This window comes from Papio anubis, chromosome 17 (assembly GCF_008728515.1).
Source record: "Papio anubis isolate 15944 chromosome 17, Panubis1.0, whole genome shotgun sequence".
In the NCBI taxonomy this organism is placed as follows: Eukaryota; Metazoa; Chordata; class Mammalia; order Primates; family Cercopithecidae; genus Papio; species Papio anubis.
Window position 1 is genome coordinate 51,841,803 of NC_044992.1, and position 12,295 is coordinate 51,854,097.

Genomic DNA, 12,295 nt, shown 5'->3' on the forward strand with positions numbered 1-12,295 from the left:
AATCCAGCTTTCTGAGCCTGGGATGGAAATAATCAGTGTTATGTTAACTATAGGGCCTTACACATCCAGCACTGCCTGGCATACTGTGGATACAAGGAAGTGCCATTTCCTCAATTATTGGGGTGACAGGGCACTGTGGGGGTCCATACCTTCCCTCTCCTTTCCCTCCTGTAGGATCGCACCAAACGGAGGGAGTAGCAGGCTCCTGCCACCCGCATCCTGCCTGGCCACCCATCCGGCAGCCCACCACTGCCTTACCTGGCCCTTCTTTGCCCCTTAGGGGTTTGCAGGAAGTTAATGAGCTAGACTCAGCACAAGCAGCTCTGGGAAAGGGCACTAAGTATGGCCACCACAGCATTCGCATCCGTCACACTCATTTCTAGCCTTAATAGGCTTCTGGCTGCAGGATCAACACATCGGCAGGTCTGCAGGCCCTGGCAGGGAAGGCTGATGTCTGCGCTGGTCTAATTGGGATGGGGAAGGCAGATGGGGAGGCAGGGCAAGGTGTGAAGCTGCCCCAGCCCCTCTATGCACGTCTCACAAAGGTACCTTGGGCCTGGCTGCAGTCCTACTGGGACCCAGGGAGAAGCCTGATGGTGAGTGTACCTCCTGGGGCCCTCCCTCCCGCTGGGCTCTGGGAGGACTCCAGTCCGGTGTGGGAAGAAGCCAAGTCTGGGAACCTTGGTTGGTCTGGGGCATTTCAGATCAACACACTTTATTAAACAACAGCGGGCCAGGCTGTGCACTAAGAACACAGAGATGAGTAAGACACTGTCCCTGTCCCCTGAGGGCTTACAGTCTAGTAGGAAAAACCAGGCAACTTTTGGCTAATTACCGTACTGTTGGATTAAGGTGAAACATTGAGGGGGAGTTGGTATCCTAGACCACCTAACCCAGCCTGGGGCTTCAGACAGTGCCTGAACTGAGAGTTAGTTGTATGTTTAAAAAAAAAAAAAAAGAGAGAGAGAGAAAGAAATAAAGAAAATAAAAGGTATCCCAGACCAGAAGCAGCAGGTTGAAGGCACAGAGGCAAGAAATAGCAAGCATGGTGCACATGGAGTAACAAGAGGTCCAGGTGAGGAGCAGGTGGGAGGCAATGAGCAGGATGTGAGAGCACTGCACAAACCCTACATGGGGAGAGGGGTCTCCCAGAAGAGGCTGGCCCTGCCTGCTACAGCGTTACCCACGAGAGAATCCTTGCTGCGTGCTGGCCGGGAGCTCAACCTAGGGGAGGGCCTTGTTGACTCTGTTTGAACATGGAAACCCTTGGTCCAACATGATTTTCCGTGGTCCACTGAGGAGGTTTAAGCCATAATGGGTTAGGTGCTCAGAGAGGGTTCAAGCCCAGTGAACCCTTTGCCTCCCAGCTCTGAGGAGGGCCACAGAGCCAGTACTCCCTACCCCCGCCCACAGAAATGTATAGCAGTCTCTGACTGCTGCTTTCACACACCATCACAGCTGCTGTTCTGTAGGTGGTGCTTGGGGAAGGTGGGAAGGAGAGCAGGCTGTTTCTTGACCTCAAACAGGATACACTCCAGAGAAGGGATGGCCTGGTACAGAGGCCCAGCCCCAGTTCAGAGAGTCCGTGTGTGTGTGTGTGTGTGTGGGTGGGTGGGGGTGGGTGTGGGTGTGGAGGGAGCTGGGAGGAAACAGGATGTGTACCTGCCTTCAGCCTCCAAGGAGACAGATGGAGGCCTGGGGCTCCCTGCCTTGAGTGCCTCGCTAGGCGTAAGGCAGAAGGTAGCGGGTGAGCAGGTAGAGGAGGCTGGCAATGGCAGCGAGCCCTGTGAGGACCCCGAGCCTCAGAGGCAGGTATTCCAGGGAGCGTTCCAACTCAGCGTGCAAGAGGATGACCTGGCGTTTGGTGACGCTCCACTCGCCCGAGTTGTCTAGGACATGGCGGGCCATGCGGGCCTTGTCTGTCAGGGGCAGCTGGGCATTGATGCGGGCCTCTGCGTCCTTGCGGTTCAGGCTGTTCCGCCGCATCAGCCGTGCCAGCTGTGTGTCCCGGTCACTAAGGACAGGGCAAAAGGGCACTGTAGGTCCTGCCTCCCTCTCACCCCAAGTTACAGGGTTAGGCAGCCCTGCCAGGCCCAGCCTGGAGCAGAGAGTATGGGGACTGGATCTTCCCTCCAGCCCTACCCTGCTCTGGGCTACTCAGGGTCCCACAGCCAGGGAGGGAGGCCTGGAAGCTCTCTGGCTGCCGCCCACCCCACTCCACTCACTGCGAGGACTCCAGAGCTCTATGGGCTACCAAAACCCCTTAATACAAACAAGGAGGGGAACTCTGGCCACAGGTTGTTTTGTTTTTGTTTTTGTTTTTGTTTTGCCATCTGGGGTCTCTTTGCTTTGCTACTAGACCTGAGATTCCCCAGTCATAAAGTGGGAAGATTTCATCACCTGGAACCGGCTACATCCTGGATCCCTGGATGGGTGACCTTTACTGAAAGGCCTATGCCTGTGAGCTAGACGCTTCCTGCGGTTCCCCTGGGGGCCTGGGCCTGCAGTATCAAAAATATCTCCTTGGGCCATCACAAAGACCCCTCTCCTTGCTGCTACACCCCTCCCCTGAACATTTAGAGTAAAAGGACTGTGCTGAGATGGTATCTGTTGTGCTTAATGCCACTGATCATGTGGGACAGACAAGCCCAAGGTGCTTCAAAGAGGATCAAGGACATGAGAATTTGTCCCCTTAGTTGTGGGACAGGATTCTGCACTGCAGATTAGGCTGGACAATACCAAGTCTCCCAACTCCAAGAGAAATTTAAAGAATACCTCCTTTACCCACCCTGAGGTCACCATCTGGGTCCTTCCTCAGGAAACTCCCTCTCTTGCCCTGGGCTACAGTCAGTCCTCCAAGCGGGGTTATCTCTAACACCCCTCTAGCTCTAAGAGCTACTTCAGCCCCTCAATGAGGAGAAGAGCAGAAAGGGTTGCAGCAGCTGTTTTCTACCATTTGGGGTCTTTCTGCCGTGTCACTAGGCCTGAGTTTTCCCAGTTATAAAATGGAAGGGTTTGATCACTACAGTTTGGTTCCTTCTTTTTTTTTTTTTTTTTCTGAGACAGCATCTCACTCTGTCGCCCAGGCTGGAGTGTAGTGGCATGATCTTGGCTCACTGCAACCTCTACCCTCTGGGTTCAAATGATTCTCCTGCCTCAGCCTCCTGAGTAGCAGGGATTACCAGCATGTGCCACCACACCCAGCTAATTTTTGTATTTTGTTTTTTTGTTTTTGAGATGGAGTCTCGCTTGCCCAGGCTGGAGTGCAGTGGCACAATCTCTGCTCACTGTAGCCTCTGCCTCCTGGGTTCAAGAGATCTTCCTGCCTCAGCCTCCCAAGTAGCTGGGATTACATGCATGCAACACCATGCCTGGCTAATTTTTGCATTTTTAGTAGAGATGGGGTTTCACCATGTTGGCCATCCTGACCTCAGGTGATCCACCTGCATCGGCCTCCCAAAGTGCTGGGATTACAGGCGTCAGCCACTGCGTGTGCTGTTTTTTTTTTTTTTTTAAATAAATATAGAGACGACGTCTTGCTGTGTTGCCTACACTGGTCTCAAACTCCTCGGCTCAAGCGATCCTCCCACCTCGGCAGTTTGGCCCCTTAGGGATTCTGGGAAGCAGACCAAGTGAGGCCAGAAACAAGTGCAGCCACTCGCCATGAAAATGAACTACACAAGCTATAGATTTCCTCTGTTATGGGTTCAGTGTACTGTTGCCATTGTGGGGCCAATACCTGCCTGGCTGAGAACAACTAAATCCAGCCTTCATCAGGGAGACCACATATCTGTGGGTTGGAGAATCTGGTGTGAGAATGGAGATGGCCTGGGGCTCCCAGTAGGTGTACGTCCTCCTGAAGGTGTGGCCCAGACCACAGAGCCTCCTGGATGTGGGGCAGCACCTCCAACAGCCCTTCCTGGGGTTCAGAAATGGTCCCATCCTAGTTAGTCTAAGGCTTGGTACAATTTGTGGTAATAGGATTTTTACCCACTTATTCCACAATCGACAAATTTTTCAAAAACATGAAATTGGCTGGGCACAGTGGCTCATGCCTATAATCCCAGCACTTTGGGAGGCCAAGGAGGAGGATCACTGAACCCAGGAGCTTGAGACCAGCCTGGGCCACACAGCAAGACCCAATCTCTACAAAAAATAAATTAGTCAAGTGTGATGATGCATGCTTGCAATCCCAGCTACTCAAGAGGCTGAGGTGGGAGGACTTCTTGAGCCCAGGAGGTTGAGGCTATAGTAAGCTGTGGTCGTGCCACTGCACTCCAGCCTGAGTGACAAAGTGACACTCTGTCTTAAAAAAAAAGAAAACAGCATGAAATAATGTTTTGGTACAATCACACTTTGGGAGATGTCCTAAGTAACTTCAAATGCATCAGGGGTAGTCTCTCAGTTGAAGAAATCCACAAGGGAGTCCTTATTTTTGTAAAGCCTAGATCCCTTTGGTGAAAAGCATCACCACCTCTCTGGCATCTCTCGAGTTATACACCCATACCCACGAAAGCAGGGCATGAGTGGCACCCAGGACCCTGGCAAAGGCTCCTCTGGCTGGTGAGTGGGGCTGAAGGTTTCCTGGAGAGCACACATGATCAACAAAGCCCCACTCACCCACCAAAACCGATGGCCACCTCTGCTCTTGGCAAACAGACCAACCTCAAAGAAAAGCACAGGAAGGGTCGGGCACAGTGGCTTATGCCTGTAATCCCAGCACTTTGGGAGGCTGAGGCAGGAGGATCACGAGGACAGGAGTTCAAGACCAGCCTGACCAACATGGTGAAATCCCGTCTCTACTAAAAATACACAACTTAGCCGGGCATGGTGGCATGTGCCTGTAATCCCAGCTACTCAGGAGGCTGAGGCAGGAGAATCACTTGAACCTGGGAGGCAGAGATTGCAGTGAGCTGAGACCACGCCACTGCACTCCAGCCTGGGTGACAGAGTGAGACTCCAACTCAAAAAAAAAAAAAAAGCAAAGCACAGGAAGGACAAACAGCCAGAGGTGGGCGCAGGGTCATCTGGCGACTGCACATGCAGGTGTCGGCCCCTGCTCTGTCTGTCTTCTCCTCTACACTCTAAGATCCTTTTTCTTTTATTTTTTTGAGACGGAGTCTCGCTCTGTCGCCCAGACTGGAGTGTAGTGGTGCAATCTCAGCTCACTGCAAGCTCCGCCTCCAGGGTTCATGTCATTCTCCTGCCTCATCCTCCCGAATAGCTGGGACTACAGGCACCCGCCACCATGCTCAGCTAATTCTTTTTTGTATTTTTAGTAGAGACGGGGTTTCACTGTGTTAGCCAGGATGGTCATGATCTCCTGACCTCATGACCCACCCACCTTGGCCTCCCAAAGTGCTGGGATTACAGGCGTGAGCCACCGTGCTCGGCCTTTGTGTTTTTTTTCTTTTTTTTTTTTTGAGACAGGGTTTCATTCTTGTTGCCCAGGCTGGAGTGCAATGGCGCGATCTTGGCTCACTGCAACCTCCATCTCCTGGGTTCAAGCGATTCCCCTACCTCAGCCTCCCGAGTAGCTGGGATTACAGGCACGCACCACCATGCCTGGCTAATTTTTGTATTTTTAGTAGAGACGGGGGTTTCTCCATGTTGGTCAGGCTGGTCTTGAACTCCTGACCTCAGGTGATCCACCCGCCTTGGCCTCCCAAAGTGCTGGGGTTACAGGTGTGAGCCACTGCACCCGGCCTTTTTTTTGAGATGGAGTTTTGCTTGCTTTTGTCGTGCAGGCTGGAGTGCAATGGTACAATCTCTGTTCACTGCAACCTCCGCCTCCTGGGTTCAAGCGATTCTCTGGCCTCAGCCTCCCAAGCAGCTGGGATTACAGGTACCTGCCACAACGTCTGGCTAGTTTTTGTATTTTTAGTAGAGACGGGGTTTCGCCATGTTGGCCAGGCTGGTCTCGAACTCCTGACCTCAGGTGATTCACCCACGTCGGCCTCCCAAAGTGGTGGTACTACAGTCGTGAGCCACTGCACCTGGCCTCTAAGATCCTTTTAAAAAAAAAATGTTTTTATCCCTAGGTACAAAGTTCCAATTGTGCTACTAAGGCGAAGAGAATTTCAGGTCTTCGTGGGGTCTGCCTGACCTTAGTTGACAGCCTCACAAACAGGGAATGAAGAACCCAAAGAGGCTGCGAGTTTACTCACGTGAGGCAGCACGGCCCGGTGGGGGAGCTGAGAGGATGCCTGCGTCCCTGCATTGGGCTCAAGGGATTCAGACTGGGCTTTCAATGAGAGCCCATGGGGACCCAGGGGGAAAGGCAAGGGAATTTTCAGGGCACTGAGTACTCCAGGCTACGCCTCCAGTGTGCTGGGAGCCTCCTATGCCTTAAGCTCTTGAGAGTCAACCTACGCCCAAAATGCCGCCAGAGCCAAGTGCCCACCTGTGTGTCTCCTGTCCTTGTGGGTGGCATCCAGGAAGTTTCTGGGTGGCAGAGATAACCTGCGGACTCCTCTCCTCTCTCACCCCACTGGGACAGGGACTCATTTTCCCTCACAGGTTGATCCTCCTCTGTTTGTCAAACCTGGATTCTGGTTGGCTCCATGTCCTGGGGAATTCTGAGAACAAAGCTCCTTCCTTAGCTGGGCTGTGACAGTCCCTTCCACGAAACCTTCTGCTCATAACAGGTGTTGCCAAAGGGTAACCCTGGACACATTCCGTAACTGCCCCCTCTCTAATTTTATCTTCAGTAACTCAGCAATATCAACACCTGTCCTGACCACCTCCCACTGACAGGCAAACTGTGCAAAGTAATAAAAGTGCTACAGGAGGAAGAAGGAGCCACTGAGTAACAGTGGCCCAGGGCGAGGCCAGGCATCTGGGCTGAAGTACCTGCAATGGCCAGCAGGGGGAGCGCTCCCCAAACACTAGAGAAGCCCGGGGGCCATCCCTTTCCATACCTGCCCCCAGGATTATCTGCATGAGGCACAAAGGTTGGTTTCTACAGACCCTGGGCACTGCTGCCCAAACCCCCATGCCACCTGGCCGCCCCATGGGGAAAGGGCAAAGTGCAAAATGATGTGGGCTGTTTCCCAGATACCCCAGTGGTCACTCACCAGTATACTACCACGGTGTGCTTCATGTACTTGAGCAACTTCTTGGTCTCAAACAGTAGGGGGATATCCAGAATCACGTAGCGGTATCCTGGGGAGAGGTTGGAAAACCCCCAAGTTCAATTCTGCAAGCACATGCTGGGGACTGATGATACGCTGGGCCCTACCGTCCAAGGGGCCTTCCAAGGACACACATACCCTGCACACTAGCCGGTTCCAATGCCGTGCAGAGCAGAAGGCTGCAAAAAATCATTTCTGGATGGCTGATCAGGGAAGACCTTGTAGAAGGGCTGTCATTTGTGCTGGCCTTGAAAAGTGGGGGGCAGGTCTTTTGATACTTGAAAATGAGAAGGTGAAGATGAGGATTCCACGAATGAGGACCAGCACAGCACAAGAAGACGGAGATTCTACTGTGCGGGCTGAAGCAGAGGCCTCAGGCCGTGTGAGGCAAGGAGGTGATCAGGGAAGGCACTAAGGGTTTAGTTCACCTTGATCTTAAATCTCAAGTTGTTATTTCTCAGAAAAAACAAACAAACAAACAAACAAAACACCCAAAAGATAGGTTCTCCCCAAAAAGCCGGTTGCAGGCCCAGCTCTGCTGACAAGAGCCAAGGTGGGCTGTCTCTACCAACTCTCCATGAGAGGCTCACATGGGGGCAGCACCAGCAGAAGGAAGCTGCTTCTCCCATCAGAGGCAGACCTACAGCCAGGGTAAGGCCTGGATCTGGAGGCAGAGGGCGCAGTTATGACTAATACTGTATAACACTCCCACAGGGTAAAAGGCACTGGCTGGACCTCCTACTATAAGCCAAGGCCAGTCAAGGGAGGCACCCCCACCCACTGTGAATGAGCACATCCCTAGGCTGCTGTGGGCTACACGCTCCTCGTTCTTTTTAGGTCAGTGACCCCTGTGCATAGGTACAAAGCTGGGAGGGCTCCAGGATAGCAAGGAGGGTAACGGACAGGGAAATGCTTCTCTGCCCAGAGACCCCTGGCCTGGCTGGGGCAGGAGACTGCACCCTTGGAGCATCCCACTCCAAACACTTCCAAGCACAGAACCAGACACATATCACACCAATTCCAGGGGTGTCACGGGCAACTGGCACTCAAAGTGATGCAAGGACAATAGGGGTAGGGGGTGGCAATCTCAGCTGCTTGGTTTCCTGTTCCCCAGGACCTGCTGCTCAGTAAGCCCAAGAGAAGCCCACAGTTGAACAAAGGGGTTAATACCATGGGCTCTGATGATACACCTTGGTTGGTAGTCCCCCGCTTCCCCACCATGTGACCTTGGGCCCCCTTCTGTATAAACCTCATCTGTGTAAATGAGTAAAAAGAATACCTACTTCACAGGATGATAGTAAAGATGAAATGAGCCTTGAATACATGTGAACCATGCAGCACCCTTCACCAGTTCCTCGCTAGGTGCCCCAAAATGATAGTTACTGCTGCAGGGGGAGGCCAGCAGTGCGGTGCGCCCCCCAACTTGGAGCAGAAGCCAAGACAGACCAGATCCTCTCTGGGACTCTTATCTCCCTTTCCTGCTTAGCTCCCATCACTTCCTCTCCCCTCGCCGTCCTTTCTCCGGCCCCTCTGGGGAGTACATGGTCAGCTCTTTGGTTCACCAGCAAAGGGCTATTCAGCTGTCACATCCCTCCTGCTTGATAAGCTCTGCAAACCATCCTGACTCTATTAAGACATCCGTCTGCCTACACAGAGAAGTCCCCAACAGCTGGTGATCTTATCTGACGTTTGATTATACCAACTTTGACAGTTGTATTTGTTATACTCATCAGGGAAAAACTGGGACTGTGGAAGCCACAGCTGTCGTCCCCATTTTTCACCTTATCGAGCTGAAAAGGGCTCTCTGGCTTTTATTTAAGTGGTGGTGGTTGGGGAGGCGGGAGGCTGGGTGGATGACACAGTGAAAGAGCTTTGGAGCGGGTGACATTATCCGATGTTTAATGTCAGAAGGGAAGAGCCAGTGCCGCCTGGAAGCCCTGCAGATGCACCGGTAACTGGCCTGGGAGAGAATGCAGAAAGGGCAGGAATGAAAGGCAGACGACTTCACTCTGGGTGGGGGACAGGAAGGATACTGGTGCAGCATAGGAGGCAGCACAAAGAGTCCAGAGGGAGGACTCTCCTTGAGGGAGGCAGGGAGGAGGCCTGTGGCGCAGTGCTGAGAAGGAGCATACACATTGGTTCAGCAGGCAAGATGTGGGAGCCAGCTCCAGCCCGGCTGGGAGGGGGTTGGGGTCAGCATCATGGATGTCTGTTGAGTCATCCCTCATTTGGAGGCAGGTACTGGCCAGAGGGGGATGAGGGTGGGGGAGGTTGCCCACTCAAGGCATGACAGAATAAGGGGCTTGGCCATGGTCACAGTGTAAAAAGCTCCCCCAGCCAGAACAGTGGCTCAAGCTTATAATCCCAGAACTTTGGGAGGGCGAGGCAGGCAGATCATGAGGTCAGGAGTTTGAGACCAGCCTGGCTAATAGAGTGAAACCCCATCTCTACTAAAAATACAAAAATTAACCAGGTGTGGCGGCGTATGCCTGTAGTCCCAGCCACTCGGGAGGCTGGGGGCAGAAGAATCGCTTGAACCTGGCAAGGGAGGTTGCAGTGAGCCGAGATCGCGCCACTGCACTCCAGCCTGGGTGACAGAGTGAGACTCCATCTCAAAAAATAAAAATAAAAAAAAAAAACCTCCACCATACTCTTGTGGAAGTAAAGTCTCAGTGTAATGACTGAGAGTGGGGAGACAGGCAGCCAGGCCTTCAACTCGGAGGACCAGGCTGGAGGCCACATGTGCCAAAGGCTGGCAGGCAAATCTCCAGCAGCCCTAGGCCAGCCTTTTGCCAGTTTCCAAGCCACCTCCCTCTATCCTCTCTCCCACTTCTCCTGGTGATTGATCCCATCCTGGAAAGTAAGCATCAGGCCACCCCTGTGCAATGCTGTCCTGAAGAACACAGCTTAGGCCAGGTGCTGTGGCTCATGCCTGTAATCCCAGCACTTTGGGAGGACAAGGTGGGAGGATTGCTTGAGGCCAGGAGTTTGAGACCACTCTGGCCAGCATAGTGAGACCTCATCTCTAAAAATAAAATAAAATAAAAAAGAACAGGGCTTGCACCGTGGCATATAGCTTGGAAGAAGGTTCTTGCCAACTGGCCCCAGGCCCCTCCTTTTCAAATACTCCCCTCTTTTCCATCTGGGCACTGCCTGGCTGTCCCCACACCTGCACCTAACTCTCTATGGAGCCCAAGCTGCAGAGGATAGTCCCCACGTAGCACCCTTTCCCCACCCGCCCTGGCCATCTTGGTCCCTCTCCAATTTGCAGTCTACAAACTTGCTTTCCCAGATGGCTCAGCCAGACCCAAACCTGCCCCTGACTGCAGTTTACATGTGTGATAACTGACAGTCACTGACCTGGACCCTCAGTCTTCCTAACATGCTCACGTTGGAATTTTTCTTTTTCTTTTCTTTTTTTTTTTTTGAGATGGAGTCTTGCTCTGTTGCCCAGACAGTCTGAGTACAGGGTGCAATCTCGGTTCACTGCAACCTCCACTTCTCAGGTTAAAGCGATTCTCCTGCCTCAACCTCCCAAGTAGCTGGGATTACAGGTGCACACCACCATGCCCAGCTAATTTTTGTATTTTCAGTAGAGACAGGGTTTCACCACGTTGGCCAGGCTGGTCTTGAACTCCTGACTGCAAGTGATCTGCCTACCTCAGCCTCCCAAAGTGCTGGGATTACAGGCACGAGCCACTGTGCCCAGCCTCATGTTAGATTATTATCCCCGCTGCACAGATGAAAAAGTGAGCTGCGGGCTAGATCACTCAATGAGGTCACACAGCTAGAAACTGTCAGGGTTGGGATTTGAACTCAGATCTATGGCTCCATTATTCACCAGCTCTTATTACTCCCATCCCTACTGGAAAAACCAACTTACTTCCTGGGCTCATGGCTCGAAAGCCTCATGTGTCTCTTCTCTTTAAACTGTCAGCCTCCTTAAGAGCTGAGGGCACGTGCTTCTTTCCTCTGGAGCTGGTACGGGGCTCTGCGTGGAGGGGGTGCCAGTAAGCAGTATGAACTCATCAGCTGGGATAACCAGCTCCCCTACCCTGGCCAAACTTTCTGCAGAGGAGAAGGGCCCTGGCCCTGGAAGGAGAGGGTGTTGCCCCCAACCCTGCCCCAGGCCCCAGCACTCACCCCGGAGGAAGTACTTGAAGGTCTCCTTCATCATCTCCTTGCGGATCTCAGGGTGGGTGATGGCGTTGAGCAGCTGCCGCCGGTCAGGTTGGTTAAAGATCAGATCCCCCAGGACCTTGCGATTTATGTCGCCGTTCTCCAGCAAGACCTCAGTGCCGAAGGCTTCTACGATGCGCCGGTGGGCAGGGTATCCTGGCTGCACAACTGTGGCAGGAGGAAAAAGCTGGGTCACTCCCTGGAGCCTCAGGGCCAGCCAGAGGACCTCAGTGACCAGGGGCAAAATGATAGGGGAACTTGGGTGCTTCTTTCAGGTGGAGCAAAAGCAAAATGAGGGGAGAGAAAGCAGTGAAGGAAGAGCAGAGTGTACACGATCCCTTGTGCTGGTAATGGGGCAGAGCTGGGGGGTTTCTAAAAAGGGAAAAGTAAATAAAAGAGCAGAGATGGCAAGCATGGGGCAGGGACAGAAGTCAGACCAGGGTCAACAGGAGCCTTCCCCTCCTCTGAGACTTATAAAAAGGGAGGTGTGGCAGAAGGCCGGAAGCACGGGGAGCTGCTGTGCATGGACCCCCAACCTGCCCCTCCAACTCACCATGCCGGGCCATGACATCCACATCAATCACTGCACAGCCCAGCTGCTGGAACACCTGGATCACTGAGCTCTTGCCTGAGGCAATGCCCCCTGTCAGGCCCACCAGGAACATCTTTCCAGGAAAGATAGCTGTCCGCGAGACTATGGAGCCAGGAGCCACAGAATCACTGGAGAGCAGGGCAAGCGTGGCCGATGGGGGCGGTCCACCAGAGGAGTGCCAGAAGAACCTGCCTGGGAGAGGCCAGAGGCCCTGATCAGTTTGGGCCAATAATTGGGAGAGAGGAGGCAAAGGAAGTAAAGGGAGACAGCTTGGCTGGGCAGGGACATGTCCTGAGTGTGGGGTGCTCTGGAGCCATCTGGAGAGGAGAAACTCTCCAGGAAAGGTCTCCAGTATTCTTTTAAAAACACTCACAAAGAAGGCAAATCCCAG

The 12,295-nt window shown here is 53.1% G+C and overlaps 1 protein-coding gene across 5 annotated transcripts in view; it reads right to left on the bottom strand.

Moving 5' to 3' along the window:
* Nucleotides 1–685: 685 nt before the first annotated feature.
* Nucleotides 686–12,295, bottom strand: part of DCAKD (dephospho-CoA kinase domain containing) — a 31,759-nt gene continuing 20,149 nt past the window's right edge. For 3 of the 5 annotated variants that reach the window (XM_031657640.1, XM_021929295.2, XM_009190835.3), the window contains exons 2-5: nucleotides 11,866–12,096; nucleotides 11,277–11,480; nucleotides 7,077–7,164; nucleotides 686–2,014 (exon numbers count right to left, since the gene is read on the bottom strand). In XM_031657640.1, coding sequence (XP_031513500.1) covers nucleotides 1,723–2,014; nucleotides 7,077–7,164; nucleotides 11,277–11,480; nucleotides 11,866–11,977 — 696 coding nt within the window. In that variant the 5' untranslated portion in view covers nucleotides 11,978–12,096 and the 3' untranslated portion in view covers nucleotides 686–1,722. The remainder of the gene's footprint in view (nucleotides 2,015–7,076; nucleotides 7,165–11,276; nucleotides 11,481–11,865; nucleotides 12,097–12,295) is intronic. The other 2 variants (XM_031657641.1, XM_031657642.1) reach the window with 1 other exon arrangement.